The 26,183-nt window shown below is 37.9% G+C and overlaps 2 protein-coding genes and 1 long non-coding RNA gene across 4 annotated transcripts in view; 2 read left to right on the forward strand and 1 right to left on the reverse strand.

Annotated features, from left to right (window-relative positions):
• The first annotated feature begins 5,237 nt into the window (after positions 1-5,237).
• Positions 5,238-7,084, forward strand: LOC106743347 (surfeit locus protein 6 homolog). Its single transcript, XM_014617111.1, has 4 exons — positions 5,238-5,358; positions 5,454-5,501; positions 5,609-6,111; positions 6,422-7,084. The coding sequence occupies exons 1-4, from the start codon at positions 5,238-5,240 to the stop codon at positions 6,641-6,643; spliced, it is 894 nt and encodes a 297-aa protein (XP_014472597.1). The 3' UTR covers positions 6,644-7,084.
• A 93-nt stretch (positions 7,085-7,177) lies between these two features.
• The window catches only part of LOC106743355, a 44,751-nt gene continuing 25,745 nt past the window's right edge, over positions 7,178-26,183 (reverse strand). The window contains exons 2-5 of the mRNA XM_014617125.1: positions 17,691-17,786; positions 13,184-13,369; positions 8,352-8,520; positions 7,178-7,635 (exon numbers count right to left, since the gene is read on the reverse strand). Coding sequence (XP_014472611.1) covers positions 8,375-8,520; positions 13,184-13,369; positions 17,691-17,775 — 417 coding nt within the window. The 5' untranslated portion in view covers positions 17,776-17,786 and the 3' untranslated portion in view covers positions 7,178-7,635; positions 8,352-8,374. The remainder of the gene's footprint in view (positions 7,636-8,351; positions 8,521-13,183; positions 13,370-17,690; positions 17,787-26,183) is intronic.
• Positions 8,432-26,183, forward strand: part of LOC106743360 — a 49,006-nt gene continuing 31,254 nt past the window's right edge. For both annotated transcript variants that reach the window (XR_001374358.1, XR_001374359.1), the window contains exons 1-2: positions 8,432-8,539; positions 14,463-15,118. This is a non-coding gene — a long non-coding RNA (uncharacterized LOC106743360). The remainder of the gene's footprint in view (positions 8,540-14,462; positions 15,119-26,183) is intronic.

Consider the following 26,183-nt stretch of genomic DNA (forward strand, 5'->3'; position numbering starts at 1 on the left):
CTATCTTATACATAAATATATTATAAAGTTAGAAGGAATATATCATCTTAGGTCTGTTCGTTTTCGCTGCACCGCTGAACTAAAATAAGTTAAAGAGAGACAAATATATGTTTTCTCACTTCAACTTATTGCACTAGTTCGGCGGTGCAGCAAAAACGAACAGACCTCTTATGAGCTTATAGAATAAGCTATAATAATGGAATAAAACATACAAGTTTATAATTAAATATTTCGGAAAATACGGTAAAGATCATCGAAATTTTCATTACGCACTGTCAGTACGCATGTTCGATTAAATTTTGTATCATGTATATATTACAGATTTATCTTATTTGATCAAACCTCTCAAACCTCCTTAAATAGTGCATAATCTACAATTATGCGGCGAACGGGCGATTTTGCTCGACATTCCCGACGGACCGTTTCATGAGAAATTCACGTTGATTTAACGATACTTCGCTACCACAAAAGCGCGAAACTTACTTCCGACACTCCCAACGATGATTCGAGCGCGAGGTTCTCTTTCGACGAGCTGAAATCGCGAAAAATGCAGAACGACTTTAAATGCTACATACCACAACGACGCGATCCGTTCCGCAACTGACCGAACGGCGATTGCGATTATCGAAATATCAAAACGCATGCAACTTCACTCGGTACTTTCGACAACCGTTACACGATAGATATGTCCACTTTAAGTGGATATGTCGCCACGATACATGCATGTGGCTTATTTACAGCATAGTCTAAAATAATTCACGTATCTACTTTTTTCCAGCGGATCGAAAAATTTGCATTCCGTGAGACGACGAGCTCTCGTAACCTCGTAACCTCATTCGGCATTCTCAGTGATCCGTACTGCGAGATGTGCGATTTCGGCAGCTGCTTATGTGTACGTCGGCATAACAAACGTATGACCCTTACCGTCAGTATTCACGACGAAAATTCAACGAGACTCGCGTCTGTCGAGCCGAAATCGCAAAGAATACGGAACGGCTTATCGAATCCGAATTGGCGCGTTGCGTCTCGTCGTGTAACTGCGTATTGTGGCGTACAACGGCGATTCTCCAATCAGATGCGATGTGTGACGTCACGTCTTCGCGGCAATTTCGTCTCGGAGTAGCACGAATTCGAATTGCGATCATTCCGCATTTATTGCATCTTCTTATCCGTTACAAGCAAATTCTTCGCAAAACAGTGTAGAAAGACGAATATTATATTATACATTATATATACATAATATTATATTTTTATATTTACGATTATCACGATTATATATATTGTTTTATATTTATATAAAATTATATATTAGCAGGATATAATAGAAAATATGTACAAGTTAATTACAAATATTTATATTTATTTCATGTTAGGAATAACAATAATATTTTAAGTTATTCATAAGTCTATAAAGAACATGCTTGAATTTATTGAAGTGAATGGAGCAATTTGCGAAGTTTTGCAAGATTTTATCGATCAGCATTGTTTTACAATTTATTATCTTATTTACCTTGCTACTCATTATATTAAAAATCTTAAATCATCGTTACGCATTCAATTGTAATGTTGGAATTTTCTCGTAGCGCAATTATTGTGCTTTCATACAGCGATGCATTTATCATTTATTTTTCGTAAGGGTCATTCATTTATTCATTTATTTCCCACGAGTGTATGTCAGCCTTCTCGAGAACCTCGTAAAAATTACACAGTTGCGTGAAATCCTAAGATTAGAATACTTAATTAAATCTAATCATAAGATTAGAATACTTAATTTACGATAAATCATCAATTTTATTATAGTAAGATACATATCTAATAAAGCAGGAAGCAATAAGTATAGGTAAAAATATAGCCAAGTAAACAGTCCATATCAACAAAGACTCATAGTGATTACCTTGAGCTCTCTGTGATTATCGGCTTTTGTGAAATCGTTTACTTTGAATACCGCTAGGCTAATAATGCGTTGAATATCCTTTGTTAAAACTGTCGATTTTTATTGTTTTTCATGAATTATATGATTTATGTATAAATCTTTTCCTAATGTTTACACTCCTATTTTTTTGTCGAACATAAAGCAACTATAAAGACACGATTCGACAAATGTGTTTCTCTTGTATACACTTGACCGAGCTTTCTCGCCAGCTTTCTTCTACCAGTGTACTCTTTATAAAAACATTCGAACGTAGCTAAAGTCGGTGGTCTGATGCTTCTCAGTGATCATTCCCACTAGATTATATGTGAATGACAAGTTTTCGTAGCTACTGTTGGATATGCAATTATCTGGTTAGGATTATTCCTCTAAGTATATAAAAAATCAGCTCGGATATGTGATTGAATTGAAGAAAACGACTACGTACCGAATATGACGACTTAATGAAAGACGATCTACAAGGTTTTGAAACACTTATTTGGGTCACCTACTTGGGTCACTTATGAATATCTCAGCGCTTCTAAAACTGAATATATATATTTTCTCATAAATAATAAAATCTTCAGAAATCTATATCTCTTCAGTAGAGCGCTTGAAGCCAAATCAAGTCGACAAGACCCCAAAGCCCAAAAGCATTGTTCGTTCAATTAATCCAAATAAAATCCGAGGAAACTGATGACTATAGATAACATTGAAGGAAAAAGAGAACTAGCATCGTTTGGTATTGTGTTGAAATTAAGCCACCTTCATTTTCAAAACCCGTCATAAAATAAGGAAACCGACAATTGCTTTCGATATGTAGCCGAGAGCTGCTTAGAATCGATTAAAAGAAAAAGTTCTTAGCGAACTGTAGAAGCGACGTTGACCACTATTTTGCACTCGAATATTGGGTATTTTCAGCACTAATCGGCACTACTACGGCATTTTTTTCATGATATTTTCTACGGTTCGGTTGAATTTCAACATTTTGGCTTGTCTTTTTTATTGTTAATATTCTTTTGTTAATTTTATTTATTTACCATCTAACATTCTCCCTTTTACTTGCCACGTGAAAGTTATGCTGCGAAAATCATATATTTGTAGTTTGCTGAATTTAGATTGAAATAGTATTATTATTTTTCCGGAAAAATTAAACTCGACGGAGAAAATGGAAAGAAACATGTTTTGTTTCGGAAGAACACAAGAACACAAGAAATTTACGTTTGCTTTGAAAACGACTATAACAGTTTTGTTACGTCAAAAATTAATTTTCCCCAAACAATGTTTTCCGCCGAAAAATAGAAATGTTTTTTCGATTTTTTTCGCCGAATTTAATTTTTCCGAAAAAGTAACAATACTAGATTTAAATTAATATATGTCATTACTCACTGAATATTTTTATTTTTTAGATTTCTTTTCTCAGTGTAGGAATTTACATGAAGATGCAAACCAAAAAGTAAACTATGGAAGAATTGTGTCGAAAGTGATTTTCGTAAAATACAGCGTCGACATGAACAAACATGGTCATGACTTTTCTTTTTATATCTACTTTAGGAAATTGCAATCAATGCTAAGCTTTGGAATGCAAGCTTCTTTTTTTATTAGAAAGGTATACATGGAGATTACGAAGGACAAATCCTATTTGGCCAAGTGCAGTTTCCAAGACGTCAGTGACCGACAAAACACCTGGCGTCATCTAGTGGCGCGGCGAAAAACAACCCGAGCAGCAATTGGATTGCCTGGCGCCACTCAACGATGTTGTACTGAAACTATTGACCGAAATTAAGGTACGAGATTTAATAATTAATATCTAGAATACTAAACAAAATTAAATGAAACGTTCGAACATCGACCAAATACTTTTCAATGTAATTTTGCTGTATTATATTATTATAAAATTAATACTTCATTATATATTAATGTCCAGGTATTTATATCGAATGAATATATCGAATGATTGAAAAAAATTAGTAATGTCATTCTTCTTTAATTACTTCTAGGTTCCTCAAAACCCTTTTATTTTTAGAAAACTTTACCTAGGGCTGATAATCTTTCATCTTATTCGTCGGTGTTTTACTTGATACCACTTTGTATGATTGTTTGATACGTCACCTGCGTTTAACTGAAATGTATCGAATATATTCAAAGCCTTTCATTTTAATTGCGCTTTCCGTTTTTTTCCGAGACAATCTTTTTCCCTCTTATTTTCCCTTTCTTTTATCTGTTAAATTTTAAATGTATATCAATTTTATTTGTTTAAGTGCAAAAAGTGTAGTACTTTACACTTAAGTGCAAGTACCAAAACTCGCTTTGGCGGAAATGTTCTAAACTCGCGATTGGCGCCATTATTTCGACAGTGCCAAAACCGAATGCAAATCCGGACTATTCAATTCCAACGCGATACTTAGATCGAGATCTGAATGTTCCTCGACGACCGTACTCAGTTCCTGGGACAGAAGGTTTATGATCCTTGTTCGCTTCGTCAGGACACGGTGTTCGTTTGGCGATTCATACTAGCTGCGGGAACATTATGTCGGTGAGTGATCGAACGTTGTTATGGTTAATTTCGTCAATTTTTACGCAAACACATTCGCGCTATGTTTGACAAAGATTAAAACGGTGCGAGGCATAACAGCTAAAATGCTAGGTAATTTTTTTCTTTTTTTCAAAATAAATAGCATCATCTCACGATTTATGTTCATTTTAGACGATTCATTATTCACAACAGAACTATATTTATATAGAAGCATACAATTAATTAGAATTACAGTGTAGAAGTACGGTTATGCGTAAGTACATAACATATATCATACATAAATAATACATTATGAAACGTTTTTTGTGTATTTGCACGATATAAGAAATTACAAATAAATTTGAATTACGAATTCTGTTGTAAGATATAAATAATCCAAAGTGAGGTTAATTCTTAGAGTGCTAGGACGCATGCATTTCTGTAAAATAACGCTGTACTATTAATTTGTTACAATAAAGAAATTTAACTCAAAAGAATAAACTCTACTGATAAAAGATAAAGTTTTCTTTTGACTTGATGTGACAATTACATTGCCAAATTAAAAAAAAATCAATATAGAATAATTTCAAGGCATTTGAAATAAAACATGTACATACAGTAAGATTTAACAATGAATTTTCATTTTAAAGTTGACATTAAAAATTTATCGACCTAGGGAATATATAAATTCGACTCGAAAATAATTCAAGCATCGATTACCATTTGTCGATAGTATAACCAAACATAACCTAAGATATGTGAAGGATATTTACATTCTTTTAACGTTTTGAATACACGTGTGTTGTAAAAGAAATGCAGTTAACGATGTCAGAAGCGAAATTCGACAAAAAGGCAGTACGCCAAATGTTATTAGAAGAAGACAAATTTCTCGCAGATATTTTCGCCATAATGCCGTTACCGAAACACGAATTAGGTGAGTGTATCTCTTCAAATTAATACTATAACTTCAGTATTTTAACAGTTGTATTTATAGGTTAATTAAGTTAAGTTGGTTTTTCTATATTATAGTGAAACAAAATTGTCTACCCTCGGAAGAGAAGAAATCAACAGAACAAGGTTACTATTTTTTACATTTATCCATAATTAATATGATATATATTTTTTTCTTTAAGATTTATCCTACAACAATGTGTGATTTATATGTATATACATTTCTATTACAGTTAAGATGGTCACAGTACCAGGTAAAAAAGCAAAAAAGGCAAAAACTTTTGAAGATTTACATACAAGGCTGGAGGGATTGACAGGTGTAAAGAAGCTGGATTATAAACAGAAGCTTCTTAAGAAAAAATTAAAGAACAGGATCAAGAAGAAATTAAAGAAAGAAGAACGTATGCTGCAAAAGAAACTCTCTAGGACTGAACATAATGCTGCTGGATCTAGCGAAATAAATACCGATGATACAGAAGTACCAAAAATTCCTAAGCCAAAACCAGTATTTAATTCGCAAGGTAAAATGGTATTCAGCAAGTTTGATTTCTCCGAGATTGGCATGAAGAAGAAATTGCCCAAAAGTGAAAATAATCCTAAGAAGATTTTACAACAACTAGAGGAGAAGAAAGAAAAGTTAAAGCAATTAGAAGAGTCCGGCGATAAAGAGAAAATAGAAGAAATTAAAGAAAAAGATGCATGGAAAGCTGCATTGGCAAAAGCAAATGGTGAAAAAGTATGTTTTTGTTAATTATATTTATTTGATATAAAGAAAAATCTTTTTTCTGGTACTGTTGATATCTGACATAATGAGATTATTCTATTTTCATTTATATATCGCTATAATTTTATTGTACTACTATATTTACATTGATTTTGTTTTATTTGAGTAAAAGATAATGTACTCAGTTTTGAGTTACATACTACGTAAGTAACATTAAGTTACATACTATAAATTTGTCATTCTTATCTACTGCTCTTTCTCTTGTTATGTATATATCTGTTATGTATTAATGTAGTTTTAACACAGTTATTTTTCTTGACAGGTTAAAGATGATCCAGAACTGTTGAAACGAAGTATAAAACGAAGAGAAAAAAAGAAGAAACAAAGCGCAAAGAAATGGGATGCCAGGTTAGAGAATGTGCAGAAATCCAAACAGGAGAGGCAAGACAAACGAAGAGAAAATATCATGAAGAGGAAAAAGGAAAAGAAGCTGAATAAATTAAAGAAAGCCGCAAAAAAAGGACGTGTAATACCTGGATTCTAAGCACTGAATTTTCCACATAATTATAATTTATGCAACAGACTCATTTTGTGTAATTTTTATTTAATAACATTTTTTTTTATTAAGATAAAACTTACATATGTGCCAACTAGCAGAATTTCCTTATAAAATACATGTACAGAACTGACGTTTGTTACATTTATTAAGATTTTATTTCACACAAATGTGTACAAATTTCATTTTTAATTAAGATTTACATAAGATCATTGGAATTTGTCTACTTTTTGATACTAGTATCCTTTATTGAAAGACATATTGTCTACAGATTTAATGTAAAGAGACACAATAGTAGAAAGAAGCCGACTATTCTATAAATAGGAGAAAAGAAATGGGATAGTTAGGATATTTAGACGAATTCTCAATGAACAACACACCTGTGTACAATGTCGCCCTGTATATAATACAGATACGAATAATACTTTATTTGTATAATTCCAATTTTCATTTGTACATGAACGAATCTTTATTCACATCGACCCATTCGTAGACCAGTTACTTCCTACGGCTGCGTACGTTCGGGTTTACGACTATCGTGTAAAAAGCCGTGCTTACGAGTAATAACTAAGTAGTATAAAATTCCACGTGCGTCACGATGGCACGTTGAAATAGAAGAAGCACGTTAGAAACGCGCGATGCTCCGTCGACATATGTATGCCGTTTTGTCGCTTAAAGTTTATTTCTTTCACTCTCTCGACGAAATGTTACGTATTAATCACGTCGTTATCGCGCATGATAGTGTTTGGCCTTCCCCTGATATTCCCATGTCATGGCCTCCGTTTTCGGAAGGAATGGCCGGTCAGTAAATGATTGGCAGATCTAGGACGAGAGCCTCGATATAGCTGCCGTCTTTCGCCTCCTGCTAGGTATCCCCCAACGCCGCGGAGACCGCGTTAGCGTGCGTCAAAGCCGTCCACAATGGGCTGTGATCCACAGGCAATGGCACCGCCAAGGATTTTGATGGTCGCGGCGACCTGCTGGAACCGAAAATAGCGCTCTATTATTGTACTCAAGATACAAGTAGACTTGTTAGATACAGTTTTTCCATATTCCAATATTTTCGCTCTCTCGACTGGGTGGTGTGAAATACGAAATCATTCTACATATCTTTGAAACGTACCGCATATATTTGAGATCTGTTATGTACAATTGTAAAGATATACAAATGTTCTCAGAAATTTTCCTCATTGCAACAAACGCACTGGATATGTATAAGTTTGCAACATTTTTATTTTAGGTTAACGTTTACTCTATTTGATAGAATCGAGTTTTCAGTTTTGATATTTTTAATTATTACATATTGGATATAATGCTCCAATTGATTTTCGTACGTATTTTCGCTATTTGAAATGTTTGAGAAGTATTTGTAATTCTGTGGAACCAATAAAACGTAAACTTTGCGGAAAAAGTCAGTATTCTATTGGTCAAATTTTCATGTATAATCTCTATAATCGAGCTTTTCATGTTTTCCGATACAGCCCTTTTCTTTCTTATCTTCTCTCTTACTCTCTTATTCTTATCTTCTTTCTTATCTCCCTTTCTTATTTGTTAAATTTTAAATAAGTAAAATAAAATAAAATATTTATTTCGTTTTTGTTTAGGTGCAAGAAGCGTAGCACTCTACACCCAAGTGGAAGTACCCATAACTCTCTGCGACGGCAAAATGTTCTAAACTCGCGACTGGCGCCATTACCTTGACGGTGCCGGTGCCGGATGCTAATCTGGACTACTGAGTTCCAGCGCAGTACTTTGCTCAGGATCCGAACGTTCCTCGACGACCGTATCCAGTTCCAGGGACGGAAAGGCTCGCGATCCTCGTTCGCTTCGTAAGGACACGGTGCGCGTTTGGCGATCCACACCAGCTGCGAGAACATCATGTTGGTAAGTGATTGAACGTCGTTATGGTTAATTCGATCAATTTTTCCCAAACGCATTCGCGCCATATCGTCAACGAATTTAACGGTGCAAGGTATAACGGCCGAAATACCGTATGTAATGCATGTTTTTTTCGAAATAAACAGGCTCATCTCGCGATTGATATTCATTTTAGACGACTCATTATACTCGACAGAACTGCATTTATATGAAAGCATACGATGAATCAGAATTACAGTACAGAAGTACGGTTATACGTAGGTGCATGCACACGCACGCACGCCCGCACACACATACACACACACGCGCGCGCGCGCGCGCACACACACACCTACGTACATATACATTTACGTCTTCAAATGTTCTTTGTATTTGCATGGTATATTATTATAAATAGAAAATTTTATCACGAATTCTGTTGCGAGTTATGATTCATCTAAGGTGAGGTTAACCGTTAGAAAGCCAGGATACTGATCACGTCAAATTCAAAGATGCCGTTTGCTAATTCGATTAATTTGTTTTGTAACGAATGAAATGACATTTGCGATTTGAGAAAGGAAAAATTTTTCGTCGTTTATACTTGAATATACGTCGCAAGTTTAAATATATTCAGTAAAGAATGTGAGCATCCTTAACCTATATTCGGTCCAGCAATGAAAGGGTTAACATCCGTTGCAGTAACAGTGGCAGTAACAGTTAACAGTGGCGCGCGAATGCGTTTGACGCAGTAGGACATAAAAAACATTCGTCTTGTTATTCATCGCGTTCGCTCTGCTCTCTAGCGAGCGATATATATTAAAATTCTTGGAAGATCTATATCTATATCTATATCTACCGGCAGAGATTCAATCTGCCAATACGTCGATCGAGAAACTTCCGATGCTGGAATTTTCTACTTAAATCAACTAGGAGAATCTAAGATTCCTACACTGGCGAAGCTAATTTATGCAAACGAACCATGCAAATCTGATTTGCCATGATTTTTCTTTTCTTGCGAGAGCAAACCGTAAGAAAACGTAGCGCCGGTGAGATTTTCATTTTCGCGAAATAAAAAAGGAAAATGTAACGAAGGGTGCTCCTCTTCCCTCGATGCGCTCAGCCATCTATTTAAATATTTTGCAGTGCATACAAATTTGACCTTATTGTATGAGCTTGCATTTCATCAACATTCTCGCACAAATTTAATTAATTTCTAACTTGATCTTAATTATATCCTACAGCACGATGCAACCAACGTAACGTTCGCGTTTGTAAATAATACGAAGGAACATGATGATCGGTAAAAAGAAGGAAGAAAAAAAATGCTAATTTCCGCGAGAGAAATGCATATCCGGGCACAGACTGCTAGAAACGAAACTATAACTACGTCATATTTTACCTAAGTCCTCTCTCGATGCTGCGTTTGCCAACAACAAACGAACGTGAGCGATGTTTTTCAATGAGGAGATTAACTTTTTCTGAATACGGTTTTACTTGAAGAATACATGCATTGTGTCGTATAATGGGTTTCATATAAAATACATCAGATTTCATATTTTCCTTGGTTGAATTTAAATATATCGAATTTTGCAGGCGTTTGCCTCGTGAAATTGAATTCCCCTTCAAATGCGCGTGCGTATAATTGGATGATTCGATTGTTAAAATAATTAATTAAGTGGAATTGATCTTTATCTCACAGGTAGCAGTTAATTTTATACATATTCTTTAAACGTATGTAATACGATTATGAAACATGATATTTTACATACTTTTAAAGAACGTATACGAAATTAACATGTGCTATCTGGGATATTATTTAATACCTTTCGCTGATATTTCTCGCCCGTATTCTATCGATGCGCGGCTAATTTGCAACTGTCATCGGCCGGAATAAATTCCGGGATCATGAAATGCATGCTTGAACGAAAGGAAACCGAGTGCAGCGTGCTGTGTTATACGATAACCGCGATATATGGACGATACTTTGCTTGTCGTTGGAAAATTCAGCGGATAGTCGAATATTGGCGCATTCTATTCGCGTGATACTCATATAATATATTCGCTTTTTGCGTTCTACCGACAATGCCCGACCGCCGTTAGTTTCGAACGATAAATTTCGTACTTGGACTATTATGTGCACCAGACAGTGACCCTAAACGACCGTCTACTGGCTCTCGATTGTCGTAAATCGAGGCCTCGCGGCGTTCGTAGTGGACACAGCGCCGCATACGATGGTTTCTCTGCGGTGGGAACATAAAAAAACTTTTTTGCCAGAGAAAGAGAGAGGAGAGCGGCCGACCGTGCTTAGTAGTACGTGCAAGAAATAAATCCGCCTTTCGGAGGTACGTTGCCCAGCCTCCTTATTCTTTCTTCTTTCGCGTGCCCCTCGACATTCACCGTAACGAGTTACGAGGTACTCATCCGAATGCCGTTGAGAATTTCTCGCGTGCTTCGCGCGACTTTAACATTATTCCATGTTTTTTCTTCTATTTTTGCTATTCGTCTTTTAATATTTTTATTATACGTGACATTGAAATATTCATAGCAAGAATGCGCTATTATTGTCTTTGACTCGTTTTAGTTGAATTTAGAGATATATAATCCAATTGCGAAATAACAATACGAATAAATTCGATGTAAAGATACCAGGATTTTATTTCGACACTTTACGTTTTAAAATTATACTTTCAATCCGAATGTTTCTTTTACGTGCGTCGCTGTTATCAATAAATTTCATCGATATTATCGACGATGTCTAATAAAATTTCATTTGTGCAAATACGTAATTATTACGTCCAGCGCGTTTCATTAATTGGTTCGGTGCTAAATAAATATTTTCGGTTATCGTTGATTCAAATTCACGGCTCATAAAGATTTCAGCGCCGTCTATCAAAAGCGGCCATTCACGTCATACCATAAAGAGTAATCGTATTCTGAATTACACAAATTATTCATACAATACACGCGGCATTAATTTCGACCGTCACAGCAATTTATGCAAGCAATTTGATAATAAAGCGAATGAATTTGCTCATCGAGCTATATGATCGTTTATTGATAGCCCCGTAAACAATATGTAAATGGCTAAAGTTGGTGGGTGTATTAGAGTTTGCGAATGCTCCCCTAACGGCGTTCGTATCGTATTTCGGCCTAACATCGTTGTTGACTCTCTCCTTGTTGCAATGAAAAACCACTGTTTGACTAACATAAAGTTCTTTCCTGTTCACAAAGTGAATTTTACACGCGGAGATGAACATTCAGATGACAGGATAATAATTCGACCATCCACGATACTGATTTCCGGCCGTATGCGGAAGTGTATACGTATACACGCGTATGTAAAATCCGTACACACGCGGGTGAGACGTCACGGCACGATTACGAGAAAAATGGTGCTCCGAAGCAACGTATTTTATACGGCGCGCTCCGCGGAAATAGATTATCAAGCGCAACATACGATCCTATTTTTGATATCACCATACGACAGATCCATTTCGCCGCGATACCGTGGAGAGGCCGCGAGATTTTCCGGGTTAGAGAGATTTATTCCGGCGTGTCGTGCAGAATCCATTTAGCGCGCCGATTCTCGCCGCGCAATCCCGTTCCCCAATTTAAAGGAGAGTTTCAGGCGCGATGGAACATTTCATCGTCGGGCTACAATTTTATTCTCGCGCACTTTCGATCTGTATCTCCGGGAATCTGTAAATCCGGGAATAATATCTCGTGTACGCGTATCCCGTGCTTCGAACGTAATGAATTTCATAATGTCGGAGTTACTACGAGCCGGAAAGGGCGGAAGAGATAGCAGATGCAGCATTTAATCGAGAATTTTTCGAACGTTATCGGATAGATACGATCGGCCGTCCAAACGCGCTTCTACCAGTTCCAAGCTAAAAATAATCACTGTCAGTACATGAACATTGAATTCGAATATGCAGACTGGGATGCAATCTGTTTTAGTGCCTCTTCCGCCTTCTTTATATTTATTCCAATAGTCGCGTACACACGAACGTACATACATCTATGTATGAATCCATTTGCGTGTCCTCGGAGAATATTTGTATGTGTGGGTGTGTGCGCGTGCATTCGGTCAATCAAGAATCCGAGGGGAAAAATATCGGGAGAGAAACAACGCAGCCATTATCGAAACGAAGAAAAAAAAAAGGAGCAAACGCGTTGATGTACTTTATATTTCCTGCGTTATTTATAAATGTGATTTAAATTGCTGGCTTGAAAAGCTATACGCACCGTCATGCCGCAATAAATATTGAAAATTCATGTAACGCGGAATGTTTTTACGCATGTGTAGTGCTAGATAATATATTCTGAAAGAAAGACGTATGTATGAAAATTATATTTATAAATATGCATACGGGATTATTATCAGGATTATTAATGTGGGATTCAAATATATATTTTAATCTTTGTTTTTGTAAAATGCTTGGAATATACATGGGCTATATATTTATCAGGTTGAAATATGAGGGAGATCCGAATATAATCTCATCGCAATCTAGCAATTTTCCCGTAGCTGATTTGCCACGTTCTATCACAGCCAGTTAGCTGCATTTATTTAATTTTACGCGAGCGATTTTCGTCTCTATTCATACGGTAAATATCCGTTCCGCGTGCGCCGCGTGTCCTAGTTTCACTTTTAAACTTCCTACTCACCTACACGATGAACCGGGCTGAAACGGACGAGGCTCAGTGCGCCATGATCCAAATCACAGTTTCTTCGCCGGGCTCGCTCCCTGGCGAGTTTCGCTCGCCTCCGTAGGCAGCAAATTACCATTAACGCCAGCAATGGAAATCCCAGAATGCAGGACACGATGGGTATGATTATACTCTCCGGTGTAACTGAAAGACGCGACGCGAGATTTAACTGGCGTTAATTCCATTCTATTAAGCTATTCTATTACGCATACATAATTGGCCTGCAAGTACAGTATATCCTCTTCTCCCTTGACGAAAGTCAAAGCTCTCGAGGGCATCAGCGACGTTTCCTGACGAGTCATTTTAACGAGTTTATTTAATGCGGAGATGTTCTCGACAATTGAAAACCTGCGACCGATGGCACGCTATTTTTCCAAAAATCCCGTTGTTACAAACATATTTCGAATCACTTTAACAGCGTGGGCAAACTTGTGTCAAGTTTATCAAAGCTGTACGATCGAACAGTTCTCGAACGAAAATGAATTTCACTCGTCGCTGACTAAATTCTATAACCGCTCTGTTATCAATAATTAAAAAAATGAAAAAAAATCTTTATCTATATATATGTAAGCGTCCGAGTTTATCTTATGCATATTTCCATTATTACTTTTGTTCTCCAATTATCTATTTTTTATATAGCATGTTTTGAATAAAGTGTATTTAATAAAATATATATTTTAATAATGCCTGTGTGTGTATAATATATACGCCACACAACCTGCAAAGTAGGTGATTCGTATATTAAAAATCACAAAGAGCTTCCATATTTTTTATTAAAAAAAAAAAAGTAGCTCTTTCTTGAAACCTGCATCGAAATTAGGATTTTATATTGACCCTGCATAAATTCCATTAAATTGAAGGAACAATGGAAAATCTCGAGATAACATTATATAGACTGTTATCTTTTACACTACACATGATTACTTATACCATGTGATTTTCTCTATGCTGAGATTTTAAGAAAATCATATTTAAGAATTATTTAATATTTCATTATCTTAATATTCTACCCATATTAATCTTTATCTTTATTTTTATTTTTGATAAGAAATATATCAATATCACATAATTTATTTAACTGCAAATAGAGTATGTATGCGATAAGCAAATATTAGATAATCGAATAATCTAATAAACAAATAAAAATTAGCAGGAAAATGGAGGTAAGTAAGATAACAACCATTCTCTCACAACTTCTTTATTACTTTATTTTGATGAACGTTGAAAATTTTTATAGGACTTAGGGACTCAAAATGGATGATTAAAAAGAGGAGGAGAAAGCCTTGTCATCGACTGTCGCTGCATCTCGCATCCTGTATTCCGTCCTGGAGTCGGCTTTCGGTTGTCATTGGAGCGAGGCACTCAATGGTCCCACACGAAACTACGATTCGATCGGAAACGCAACGTTAATTAGTAATCATATTAATCGATTATGGTCATCAAATGCTACGGGCGAAATATCTCCAATACGTATCACTCTATAATAGCTTTGGCCGTTTTGAAAGCTCTTAATATGTTGATAATATGTATTGATTCTGCCGGTGTTGTTTACCGTCGATTGTTTTGGCACTCGCGTATATCGTGTACCTTTCTGTGACCGTGTCATTACGTATCGAGTCGACGGGTGACGTACATACATCGCAATGCAAAACAAATGTGTCGGCGAGATATTTATCGTTTCCGTCGACTTAAAATATTTGATCAAGTTTTCGTCGACGAAATCATGTTCTTTAACATGCGTTTCTCCGATCGAATCGTATCTACGCGAGTGTCAGTGTCGGTGCCATGTGTACGTATCCGGTGTGCCACATCGAGGTAACTAGGAGCCAGGATGCTCACGACGATGGATGCAGGAGGCCGGGACGCGGATAGCGATACGTCATATATTTCCAGGTATGTCAAATGATTTATTATTATACCGGGAGAGATCCAATTTTAACGGATATTTGATGATCTTATCGAGAATAAGAACCCGAGTCGAAATTTAGGCCAACAGTCATAGTCCATCATCATTTGACAAATAATTATAACTTTACCTGACAAATAATTATAGTTTCATGCATCTGCCATTATTCGTCAACCTATTATTTTTGACTTTACAGCCTCTTCCTTATCAGCTCCTTTGAGAGCTTAAAATTTCATTAAACCTTTAACACCAAAAAAATAATAATGAAGTTATGAAGTGTGTATTTTGTCTTTTCTATTATTTTCATTATTTATATATTAATTATTTAATATTGGTTTATCGTACATATTCTATCTGCAGTTAAATAAATTGTTTAATTAATAATACATTATATATTGAATTAAGAATATAGAGTAATTATAAAATATTAAGAATATTTATATTTGTTTCCTAAAAAAAAATGTTTATAATAGAAGACCTGGGGCTGTTATAGAAACTTTCAGCAGATTTTTCTTTAATTACTTACGTTGGTAAAATTAGCCCATAGAATTTCGCAATGGATTATGACATTCAAATTTTTTACTTTTATTAAGATTTTATTCAAACAGTTATTATTCCCACAGAGTTATTGTTATTGTTAAAAAATCTTTTAAATAGTTTTGGTCGTTTCACAACAAGTTTCTTATGAAGTGATAGATACAAGTCACGCGCACGTATAGCTTGTTTCCTGTTGTGCTGTTACTTTTGTTGCGTTTTTATTTAGCTTGGAACTGATGAATCCGTAGCAAATTATCTCAGCATAAGTGATTAAATTTCAACTTGGAGGAAACAACAGTATAAATAACCATTTATACAATATAGTATTATATTTCGAGATTCTCCACTAGTCTTTCAAGTTTGACGGAACTTACAAGTTTAACGTAGAATCAAAATTTCGACTCGGGAAGTTCGTCAGTTGAAGTGAAATTTTGAAGAGCTTAACAAGAGCAAAATTGATTAGTACTTCGCACGAATTAGCGAGAGTTATTAGGCCGAGCTGAAGAATATATCGATTAAAGAGGATGCTTTTTTGTCCGTATACAGAAGAGAACTTAAATCCGAGTTCCTTCGATTGCGACGGAATCGTTTTATTAAAACTGTTTGCGAGCTGAGAAACGATATATAAGGCAGTAAATAACAGAATAGAATGTCTTCGTTCCAATAAAAAAACCTCGGACTTTTCTTTTGGATTAAATGTTATTTCCTTAGCATACAATACATAGAAAAGTCAACTCGTTCTCTATAATATATATTTTCGTGTAAAACATCAGGGAAACCTTCAACTTCTTTCGAAGACTCCATTAAAAAAAAAAATCGATAAAATGAACGACTTTTCTTATTTCTGTCATAATACTTTAAATGAAGGTAAAGATGTAACTTTATTCGCGATTTCCTTTTACATTTCATGCAACGTAAGTAATCAGAAGATAAATATTAATTTGTTAATTATTTCTACATTCGAACATGATTACGATTGAGAGATTATTATTAAGATTATTGGCATTAATATACACAGAGTGATACTTTTTACTTAAAAAAAATTATTTTTTGTAATATTGTAATATTCTTCACAAAATGAGATATTCCGATTATTGTGTATTTGTCGTATTTTCTTAGAAATGGAATGATTCGCTTTTAGATCGACATTCTTTTAGAAACTATAAGATTTGCTTTCGGATCAATGACGCGAATGCGTTTCAGGAACTCGCGCTATTTTCCGTTGCGCAGTTCTGCAGTTACAAATTAGGGGTATTGTCGGGGATTTGAATGAAGTACCAATTGCGGATTACGCGAAATCTGAAGTTTCTTTCCGGTGAGTTTTCCCGTCAACGTAATTAATCCGATAGAGAAAGAAAGAGAGAGAAAAAGAACGAGCCATGACGCAAATGATTCTGTCGTCTCGTCGTCACGCTAAGCACTTTACTCCTTCGGAAGCGTGCTCTTTATGTCAATAAAGCATTAATTAAGGACCTTTCGAGCCGGCGTTAAGAAATAATCGATTCCGAATTACTGGAGGAACGGAGTCCCCCGCAATTCGAGTCGCTTCCGTGTGCTGATTCATTCATCAGTGAAAGCGAGTGTCGGCGATTTATCGCGATCGAACCCGAGTCTTTAATCGGTGAAGCCGAGTCTGATAATGTCACTGTCTAATTGTATCAGCCTTTAGCCTTATTCGTGTTTCCCGCGATTCACTTTGCACAACAGGCGAACGGCTGACACTAATTACATTATCTCAACCTACGCGTCGTTGTCTCTGTGCGTCTCTCTCTGTCTCTCCCCAATTCCACCCTCCTCCTTCAGCTACTCGTTCGCAGTTTGCCACACCCGTAAACACGATTTGATACTTCATGCAAGTGTCCAATTAAACAACACCCCCCACTACTTAATATACCGCACATACAAAATGAGATCGACGCGACGCGAGATAACGATAATGAAAGCGTAAACAGCTCTCTGTATCCGTCCGCAGAATTAGCCTCCGGCGTAATTCGGTCGAGTTAACATTACAACTATTCTTACCCGTCGGATACACCAGGATCGTGGGCCTCTTGGAGTGTGGAATCGTCGGCATGGTAGGTCGACGAGCTCTCGCCTCGGCCGACATTTCCCCTCGTTCTGCAATCGATCGCAAAAGAATCCACCTTTGAGCTGAATCTTCGCATTTATCGCCTCCACCTCGTGCCCTGCGACACGTCCCCTTCGCGTATAGCCATACAGTAAAAGATCGAAAGTGAAAACCGAGATAGGGAGAATATAATCCGAGGGTGCGACCGCGGGGATATGGACCGAGTAACGAAAGAGGTATATTTCTCCATCGCTGTATTTCAATCCTGTCGCGCGTAGGTACACGAGACGGACAGGACGCAGTCGGGCTTGAAATTCTATCGCGATCGCGACGCGATCCATCAGGGAGTGCGTCGTCCCTGACAAGTACGCCAACGGTTCGTTATATCGTATGAACGCCCGAAACTCTCGGCCGGTGTCGAATAACGATAGCGATTTTTCCCTACTGTTTGTCGTAGTAGGAATAGACCTGGCTTGCTCGTTGCTAGGTAGAAAGAGAGGAGAGAGAGAGAGAGAGAGGTAGCAGGAATCGATAGCCGGTGGGAGCCCATGAGCTTCGATCTGAAACGCGCGAACGACTAACACGCGCCGGGAATCAGTTGGCGGTATTCGCGCTTCGTCGGGGACGCGGAACCATTCTCGTGGAGGAATCGGAGCCCACGAAAATCGAATTTCTTCGCGTTAGGTGTGTCAGATTTACCCGGTTACCCGAGATTTAAATTATTCGCCGAGAAGTAGCGGGTATTCTCGTGTCTGCGCGCGTGCGACAATATTTGTCTTGAGATATTATTCGTCACGATTTACATTATCGGCTTGAGCCCTCAATGGAATATCTGCTTTCTTTCTTCTTTTAAAATTTTAATTACTTAATTCTTTTAGAACGGGATTTTTTAAAGAAAAGTTTTTATTCGAAATGATGATTTTATTGCACTAAAAATCTGTTCTGTGTGATAAGCCTTAAAACAAACAATAATACTGAACATGACGTTCTTTGTATTCGAGTCTAGATCTTTTATTTCGCTAATTTTTCCGCTTCAATAGTTCAAGCAATGCATTTCGCAACCTGTTGAGTAATTTTCTTTTTTCTCAATATGAAAAGGAAAGTTCCTAGATGTCAAACGTAAAGGATTGGATAATCGAAGTCTACCAATTACAGATTTCCGCTTTGGACCATGTTTTTCCACGATATTTTCAATTAGCTGTAGTTTTGAAGTCAGAAAACAATGGATTTAGAAGATTTTTCATGTTGAATACTACTACTACTACTTTTATTCTATTCTCAATAAAATTTTTGTCTGCCCTCAACAATGACAATGAACAAAGAAAAGATTTTCGGATTTTACTAAGTGACTATAAAATAAGCGATTTTAAAATTCGAAAATCGCAAGTATCATATAAAAATGTACAGTCTGAAATCGTGATTAAAATAAAACCTTAATCACTGAAAAATGTTAATCCGTTCTTGAAATATTTAAGTTACTAAATATAGTAGTTAAAAGAAAATTATAATTCCGTAGAGACGCATTGCGTCGAGACGTTAGTTACACATCGTAGAAGCACGCAGATTCAATTAGTATACTAGCTCCGTCGTTATCATTTTTCTCATTAATATTACATGTTTCCAAGCCAAGGGGCGACGGAAAGTGCGAAGGCGATTTCTTCGCACACACGGCGTATAATTCTGGATCGCGTGAGTCATCTCCGTATCTCTCCCGCAGTGACGTTAAATATTCCGAGGCACCTTAATGAAATCGTGTAAAGGCATCGTACGTCCCGTTTAAAATATGCGAGTTTGCCGACTTTGTTTTTACTTTCGCGGTTATTCTTGCCGAAAATGTTGATCTTGGGCGAGTTACGTAAGCGCCGCATAAAGATCCGCGAAGGACAGCATGGGCTCAACGAAAAATACGATATCGCTGCAGTTTCGGGCGACAGTTTTCGTCCGGATATTTCTTCAGCGGACAAACCTCTAATGTTCCCCTGAAACTCCCTTTCTTCCTCTTTCTCTCGCTACGGAAATGTATTCCGGGCTCTCTTTAAGACCGCATTTGCTCCCTTAACTCGGGTGCGGGATTGCGCGGCGCGCACGCTCGAGCACGTCCATTATAATATCTAATGCGAAAACCAACTGTGGCTAGCGAGCGATGGCCGAAATCCAGGCGCAATAATAGCGTACCGTAGACGATCGAGAATTTGCGATATCGTCGGACGTCAGCGGCAGATAATGCGGGATAATGCGCGCGCGTAAAGGCAGCCTGCCCAGCTGGCACGGTTAGGGCGTAGCACCGAATTACAGGCGATTAATCTGCCGCGGTGGCCGCGAATTCGAATCGATTGGATTCCCTCCGGATTGATTCACGGTGAACGACGTTGTCGCGATACCGTCGCGCGCGCTTTATCGATCGAAACGCGTTCGCGCGTTTAAATCAACATCTCTTTAAATCAACACATGTCGGTGAACCAAAACATACAGCGTGTGCACCCGGGGTGTTTCTATGTTGAACTGGAATCGCTTGACCGTAATTTGTGCAGTGTAACTTGCATCCGGAGGCTTGTATCTCGAAAGCGTCTTTAATTCACCATCTGCGATAGATGGGAATCTCGTTAGCCCGCGATATCGTCCGCGGGATGTCGCGTATCTCTCCTCCGACCGACTCCGTCTACCTTTTATCAGGCCACCCTTATTTCCTTCACAGCGGGTTTGTCGAATATTGCTGCTATAAATCGTTCGGTGCTATATACGCTGCTTACGTTTGAGCTTGAAGGAACGTTAACCGGGAACAAGACTCGCGGTGACGGCGGCGAAGAGCGAAAAGGGCACCGTTATCGTAGCTCGAAGCATCATCCCCCGAGGCGCGTGAATATTTTTTACATCCAGGGGGAGAATTCGCCGATCGTTCGCTTAATCTGCGCCGTATTGCGCGGCGGGTTGAAGTTTGAGGAAAAAGGGGTCGTCATTCTCGAACAGAGAGGAGATATTAGCAAGATCCTTAATTATGAGAAAGAAGAAAGAGTGGCTCTTGTGTGCCAGTTGTGTGAGATCAGTTTTTTAGAATTTATTCGGAGGATTTAGGAGGGATTTATTCCGGGGATTTATTAGTAGGAAATACGCGCTTTTCTTCGAACGCCATTGCGAGATGTAACAAAATCTTAATTTTAACATTTTTTATATGTTTCAGAAAGTCGACTCTAAATTTCAAGTTGAAATAACTCATTCGTCGTGTGTTACTTGTTCATAAATTGAAAATGTTAATAAATTGACATTAACATATTTTCTTCCAATACATACTATTAATTATTTTGTCTTAAATTATTCGTTATATTGTCATTTGGTCCTAATAAATTCTATTATTTTTTGTGTCGAAATTTATTTCATGGCTTATTTTAACTTATGCAGTGAACAATTTTGTATTAAATTGGCATACTTATAATGTGAAATGTTATATGAATAACATATGAAATGTTATATACTACATCACTGCTGCGCACTAGCTGCACATGTCTTTCGTATTGCCTAAGTTTTAAGATAACTGCTACTGTGAATAAAATTAACATAACTTGTCTGTAAATTTTAACACATAAAATATGTCACCAATAATATTCAGCAAAGATTAACATCTTTATTAATCGACGCTGAAGTTTAAAATGTGTTACCCTAACACTTATACGTATTGAATATCGATTTAAACACAAAATGTTAGGATAACAAATACAATGTGTTAAATTATGTGGTTGAAGTTTAGAGTTATTTTCGAGCGAAAATTAGAAAAATTGTTTGCTCAAGTTTAACCTCAGTAAAATACAAATATATGATAATGAAAATACAAAGAAAAAACAATAAAATCGTATAAAATGTGTCAATATTAACATAAATAAACAAGGAAAATGAAAAAGATCGTGTGCGCACGAAAATTCACACAAATTAAAATTACTGCCGACAGTTCCGGTGGCTTATGCAAACAAAGGACAGTAGTTTTACATTCCGGAACGTTGCACGTTAGAAAAAAAGTAGTTTATTCAAAACAATTACCTGGGAGATCTCCGTAATCGACAAAGTCCAAGTACAAATGTTAAGTTATTAAGTTGACAGAAATATGACACATGAATACATCGCGAAAGTGGTAATTTATCACCTGTTATCACCTGTTAACTTTACATTGAAGTAATAATCAAAAATTGGTAACACAAGAAAATTTTAACATTTCGACACGAGATTTTTTATTGTGTGTGTAAAGTAACAAAGATGTGACTCACTTCGATATCTGAAGCGAATTCGACGATGTGGGGTATAGAGAGCTCACTATATTTGTTTTCACGGGATATCGCAAGGATATGAAGTTTCGAGTCACCCGGGAAAAAAAGGAGTAATAAAAATTGTCGCGACTTGACAATTGCGAGATGCGTGAAAACTTCATCGGTTTAATAGAATAGTGAAGAATGTCGAGTGATATTGACGCTGTTTCAGATATCGACGGCGTACTCGCGCCGTCAAACTAGATAGATCGTTCCATTAGGCCTTAGTTACCTAGCAGAGATAGATGGAAGAGGCTTTCTCCTCTCGATGCATGTTCGTGAAAGCCTATAAGATTCGCCGGTCTCCAGAAAACGATAGTTACGACGTGCTTCTTATCTAAGTAGGTCGTGCCATGCCCGTATGAAAAATCTCATTTTACGGAACATATTCGTATAGGAAGAAAAGCCAATCCCAGTGATTCTTCAAAGCTACACGATCGACCGAGTCGGGAATCTTGTAAGAGAATCATTCGATCGCTGAAACAGCATATTTCATGCTACATACTCTTTCGCATGGACTTAAAGTAAGGAAACGGCAAATTTCACGGAACGATCAGGTTACATCGAGGTGAACAGATCTCCCTGCGACGTCTTCCGTATTTGTATTTTCGCACGTGAGAATAACGTCTGGTTCTCGAAAAGGAACCGAAAAGAATCTTCGTGTTTTGCGATCGTGACTACGTATTAGCAGTCACGCATGTCTCGTGACGTTTGAAAGCCAGCTCAAAGCTCTCTCTTTCTCTGACTCTCTGTGTGTCGATCTAATAGCTTTATCTGCATTTCCCACGCATTTGACATGCTATCAGAATACGGGCGGCACATACGGCCATAGGAAGTTGCTGTGCTCCACGCTGCCTCAACATCGCGGAATGTCAAGGTATTTGCATCGCTTATGTATAGGTGTGCCTCGTATAGTGGCCTCGAAACAGGCAGGATGTTTGGTCCGTACGCGACGTCACATTGACAGGTCCGTGAGCAAAGCGAGGTGCCTCACGTTTATGCACATGCACGTGCGCGCGCCCGCACGAACGAGGGTGCGAAACGGGCCATCTTGGTGCTTCCAGTTTGCGTACACAAAAGACACGCGATATTGTGTCCGACGTAAGCGAGATTAGAATCGCGATTATGCACCCCCGGCACTCCTCTTCCCCCGCTCGGCCGTTTAATATAGATTCCGTCCTGAAAGCTGTCAACTACGTTCCGCTACACGTTTTGTATTCAGACCTTTGTTTCCGAATTGTTAAAAGGAATCCGACCTTGGAAGATGTTCCGTAGAAATCGCGGCCTTCTTAACCTCTTCAGGGATGAATTTTAAATTTTTGATTTATGATCTGCCCCAATGGAGTGCACAAAAAACAAAGATACCTTATTTGCGAATACCGATTTTGACATGTAGCCATCATGGCCTACTTTGATAACGTTTAATTTTTAAATTTCAAAAATTTTCGTAATTATAAATAACGGTAATTTTTAAATAAAACTAAACGTACACATATGTGTCAATATCCCTGAAGAGGTTAAACATAAAGGTTTGTGCCTTCAATAGACCGAAGTTAAAATCTGGAATTAATTTGTTCAGCGCTTGAACGAATTGCACGACAATGTTCGCGGCAAAAAATTAAGATCGTTGATCGATTACTCGAGTGGATAAAGAATTCTCTTTATTACGATAAGACGAAAGTCCGTTTTCGCTCTTGTGGGTCACTGGTGCAATTCTCATTACACCGGGCGGTTTTATTTTGTTCCTAGAGGTCATTTAATCCGCGTCATCTATCATGCACTTCCATTAATTAGGGCAACCTCGATTACGTTGCAGATAAACTCGTGCGATTTATCCAGCCTACTCTCCCACCTTCCGCCACTTCCGCTCCGCGCTCTTGTTATCTTCCTTTGGGTCACGAACACGAAGCCTCATCTCTGACCTTTAACTAGACATCACCACTGAAATTAGAACTTAGAAACAGCCAATTCGCTACTTCTAACTCGGAGAGGCAGAGGAAGGTCGTGGTCAAGGCCCGAAGATTTTCTAGGTCGTACGCGAGACGCGGTTTGCAAATCGCAGATTAGAGATGCTAAGTGTACTTTAATGACTTCGGCGATAGTCCCTAAATAGATTCGATCTTAATGTTACACAGCGAGGCGGAAGGAAAGCTCCATCTTCGTTAGCCAGCGGAGGAAATCCTTCACTCGAAGTGATTATCAATAGTTAATTGCTCCTCGCGAAGGACTCGTTAATTCTCGGATGCTATCAATCAATTAATTCCCTGTCTGCTAAAACAAATCCTTTGCGTCGTACGCGGCGCGTTGATTATTTACACATGTACATAGCGCCGCCCTTTGTACCTCGAATTTCGTCACGTGAGCGTAATTTCGCTTCGAAATCGCTGAGACAAAACGACGCAGAGAATTGTGACGGTGATGTAAAATTGGAGACCTAAACACGTTCTCTCTTCCCCCGTGCGATTCGCAAAAATAAATCCCGTTTTCTTAACTTCCCGCGCAACTTTTCGAGGCTCAGGCAGTGGAACGTTCCTTGAAACGGTGAATTTTTTAGAAAACATTTGCGAACGAGAATCGACGGGAATTTAATAGAGAAATACGAGTACATTTACGTCCTTAACACGTTGACTGCCAACTACGAGATATCTCGTAGGTTGTTTACTTGCCCAGGACGCCAACTACGAGTTATCTTGTCGCTTCATTATTTGATTAAATCAAATTGGCTTCTTAGACCAGAATCGTGAAAAGTTCCGTGGCAGTCAACGTGTTAAGAGCTGTGTTAAATCTGTCTCTTCGAATTTTGTAATTCGGGCTTAGAAATGGCACACTTTGTATAACTTCAACCTCATAAAACGGCGTGTCGATGCAGTTTGCCGAAGTTAATCGAATTTCGTTACGTTTGTCAAAGATGCCTCGCTTTGCACACGGCCAGAGGATAAGTTTTTAATATCGAGGCCGAAAGGACATATCATCGATAAGCAATTTATTTTCAAATCCTCGCGGGCTTAACGAGCAAAAACACACTCTTCTGCGAAAACTGAGTGATATTCGCCTCGTTCCTCGCAAAAGATACAGCTTATCCCGGGAAAACGATATCACCCGCGAAGATTTGCTCTAACGTATCAACTTGCCTAAACTCAATTTCGTTCGGTTATTCCACGATGACAAAGGAACTCTTTAAATTCTTGGCAGATGCGTTGATTTCGCCGAGAGCCTTGCGACGAAAGGGGGACGATTTTACTCGCGGAAGATAACGGAGGACGAGATATCTCCGTGATCAATCGCCGCAAAATATTTTCCCGGAAAAACGGCAAGTAAATTGCGTGCCTGTCGTGGGCCGAGATAATTAAATTGCAACTTTTATCGCACGAGAGGCGTACAAGGGCCATTTCCGTCGCGATGCAGGAGTTATCGCGGGTACGATATCCATTCATCTTTGTTTCTGTGATCGACAACTGTCGGCGTGATGTGTGTTTCAGGTCACGCTCGACATTCTTATGTATTATTCGTTTAGCTCGGTAAAAGGAACCGTGCACGCACGAGTATCAAATGCTCTCCCTCGACTTCTTAGCCGCTTTTCGTACAACGCAATCAGCCATGGCATATCGTTCACGAACGTATTTCTCGTACACATCGCGAGAAAGGGACCTCGACTTTGAAAAATTAGATAAAATATTCATAGACGCCATAGTTGTGAAATAAGATACGCCAAGCAAGAAAACATCATGCTAGTAAACAATGTGTGAATAAGAGAGTGATAGTATAAAATGGGCGGAAAGGAGAATTGCTTACGTCTTGAGTATATAAATCTAAAACGAGCCATGAAATTCTTCGCGGGACTCGTGAAACTTGGAACGTCCATGACCAGCTTTCTCGAGCCTCTCTTCTTTCTTTTTCTTTCTGTTTATTTATTTCTTCTCATTTCTAAACGTCGGTAAAACGGTCACGTCGCTATCGGTTTCTCATGAAATCAGTTGATTTGCTGTCGGTATTCGCGCTTGATTACACCCTCACCGCAAACGATCGATGTAAAATTTATCGAGTGTTCGATCGAGTTAACAATAATTCTCCAGCGAAGACAGTAAAACGGCTCTTCCGCCGTCGTAAGGTTGGACGACCATGACTTGGCCTTAATTTCTCGAGCCATAAATTCAT

The sequence above is a fragment of the Dinoponera quadriceps genome, unplaced genomic scaffold, assembly GCF_001313825.1.
Source record: "Dinoponera quadriceps isolate SergipeBrazil2010 unplaced genomic scaffold, ASM131382v1 scaffold3, whole genome shotgun sequence".
NCBI classification, from domain to species: Eukaryota; Metazoa; Arthropoda; class Insecta; order Hymenoptera; family Formicidae; genus Dinoponera; species Dinoponera quadriceps.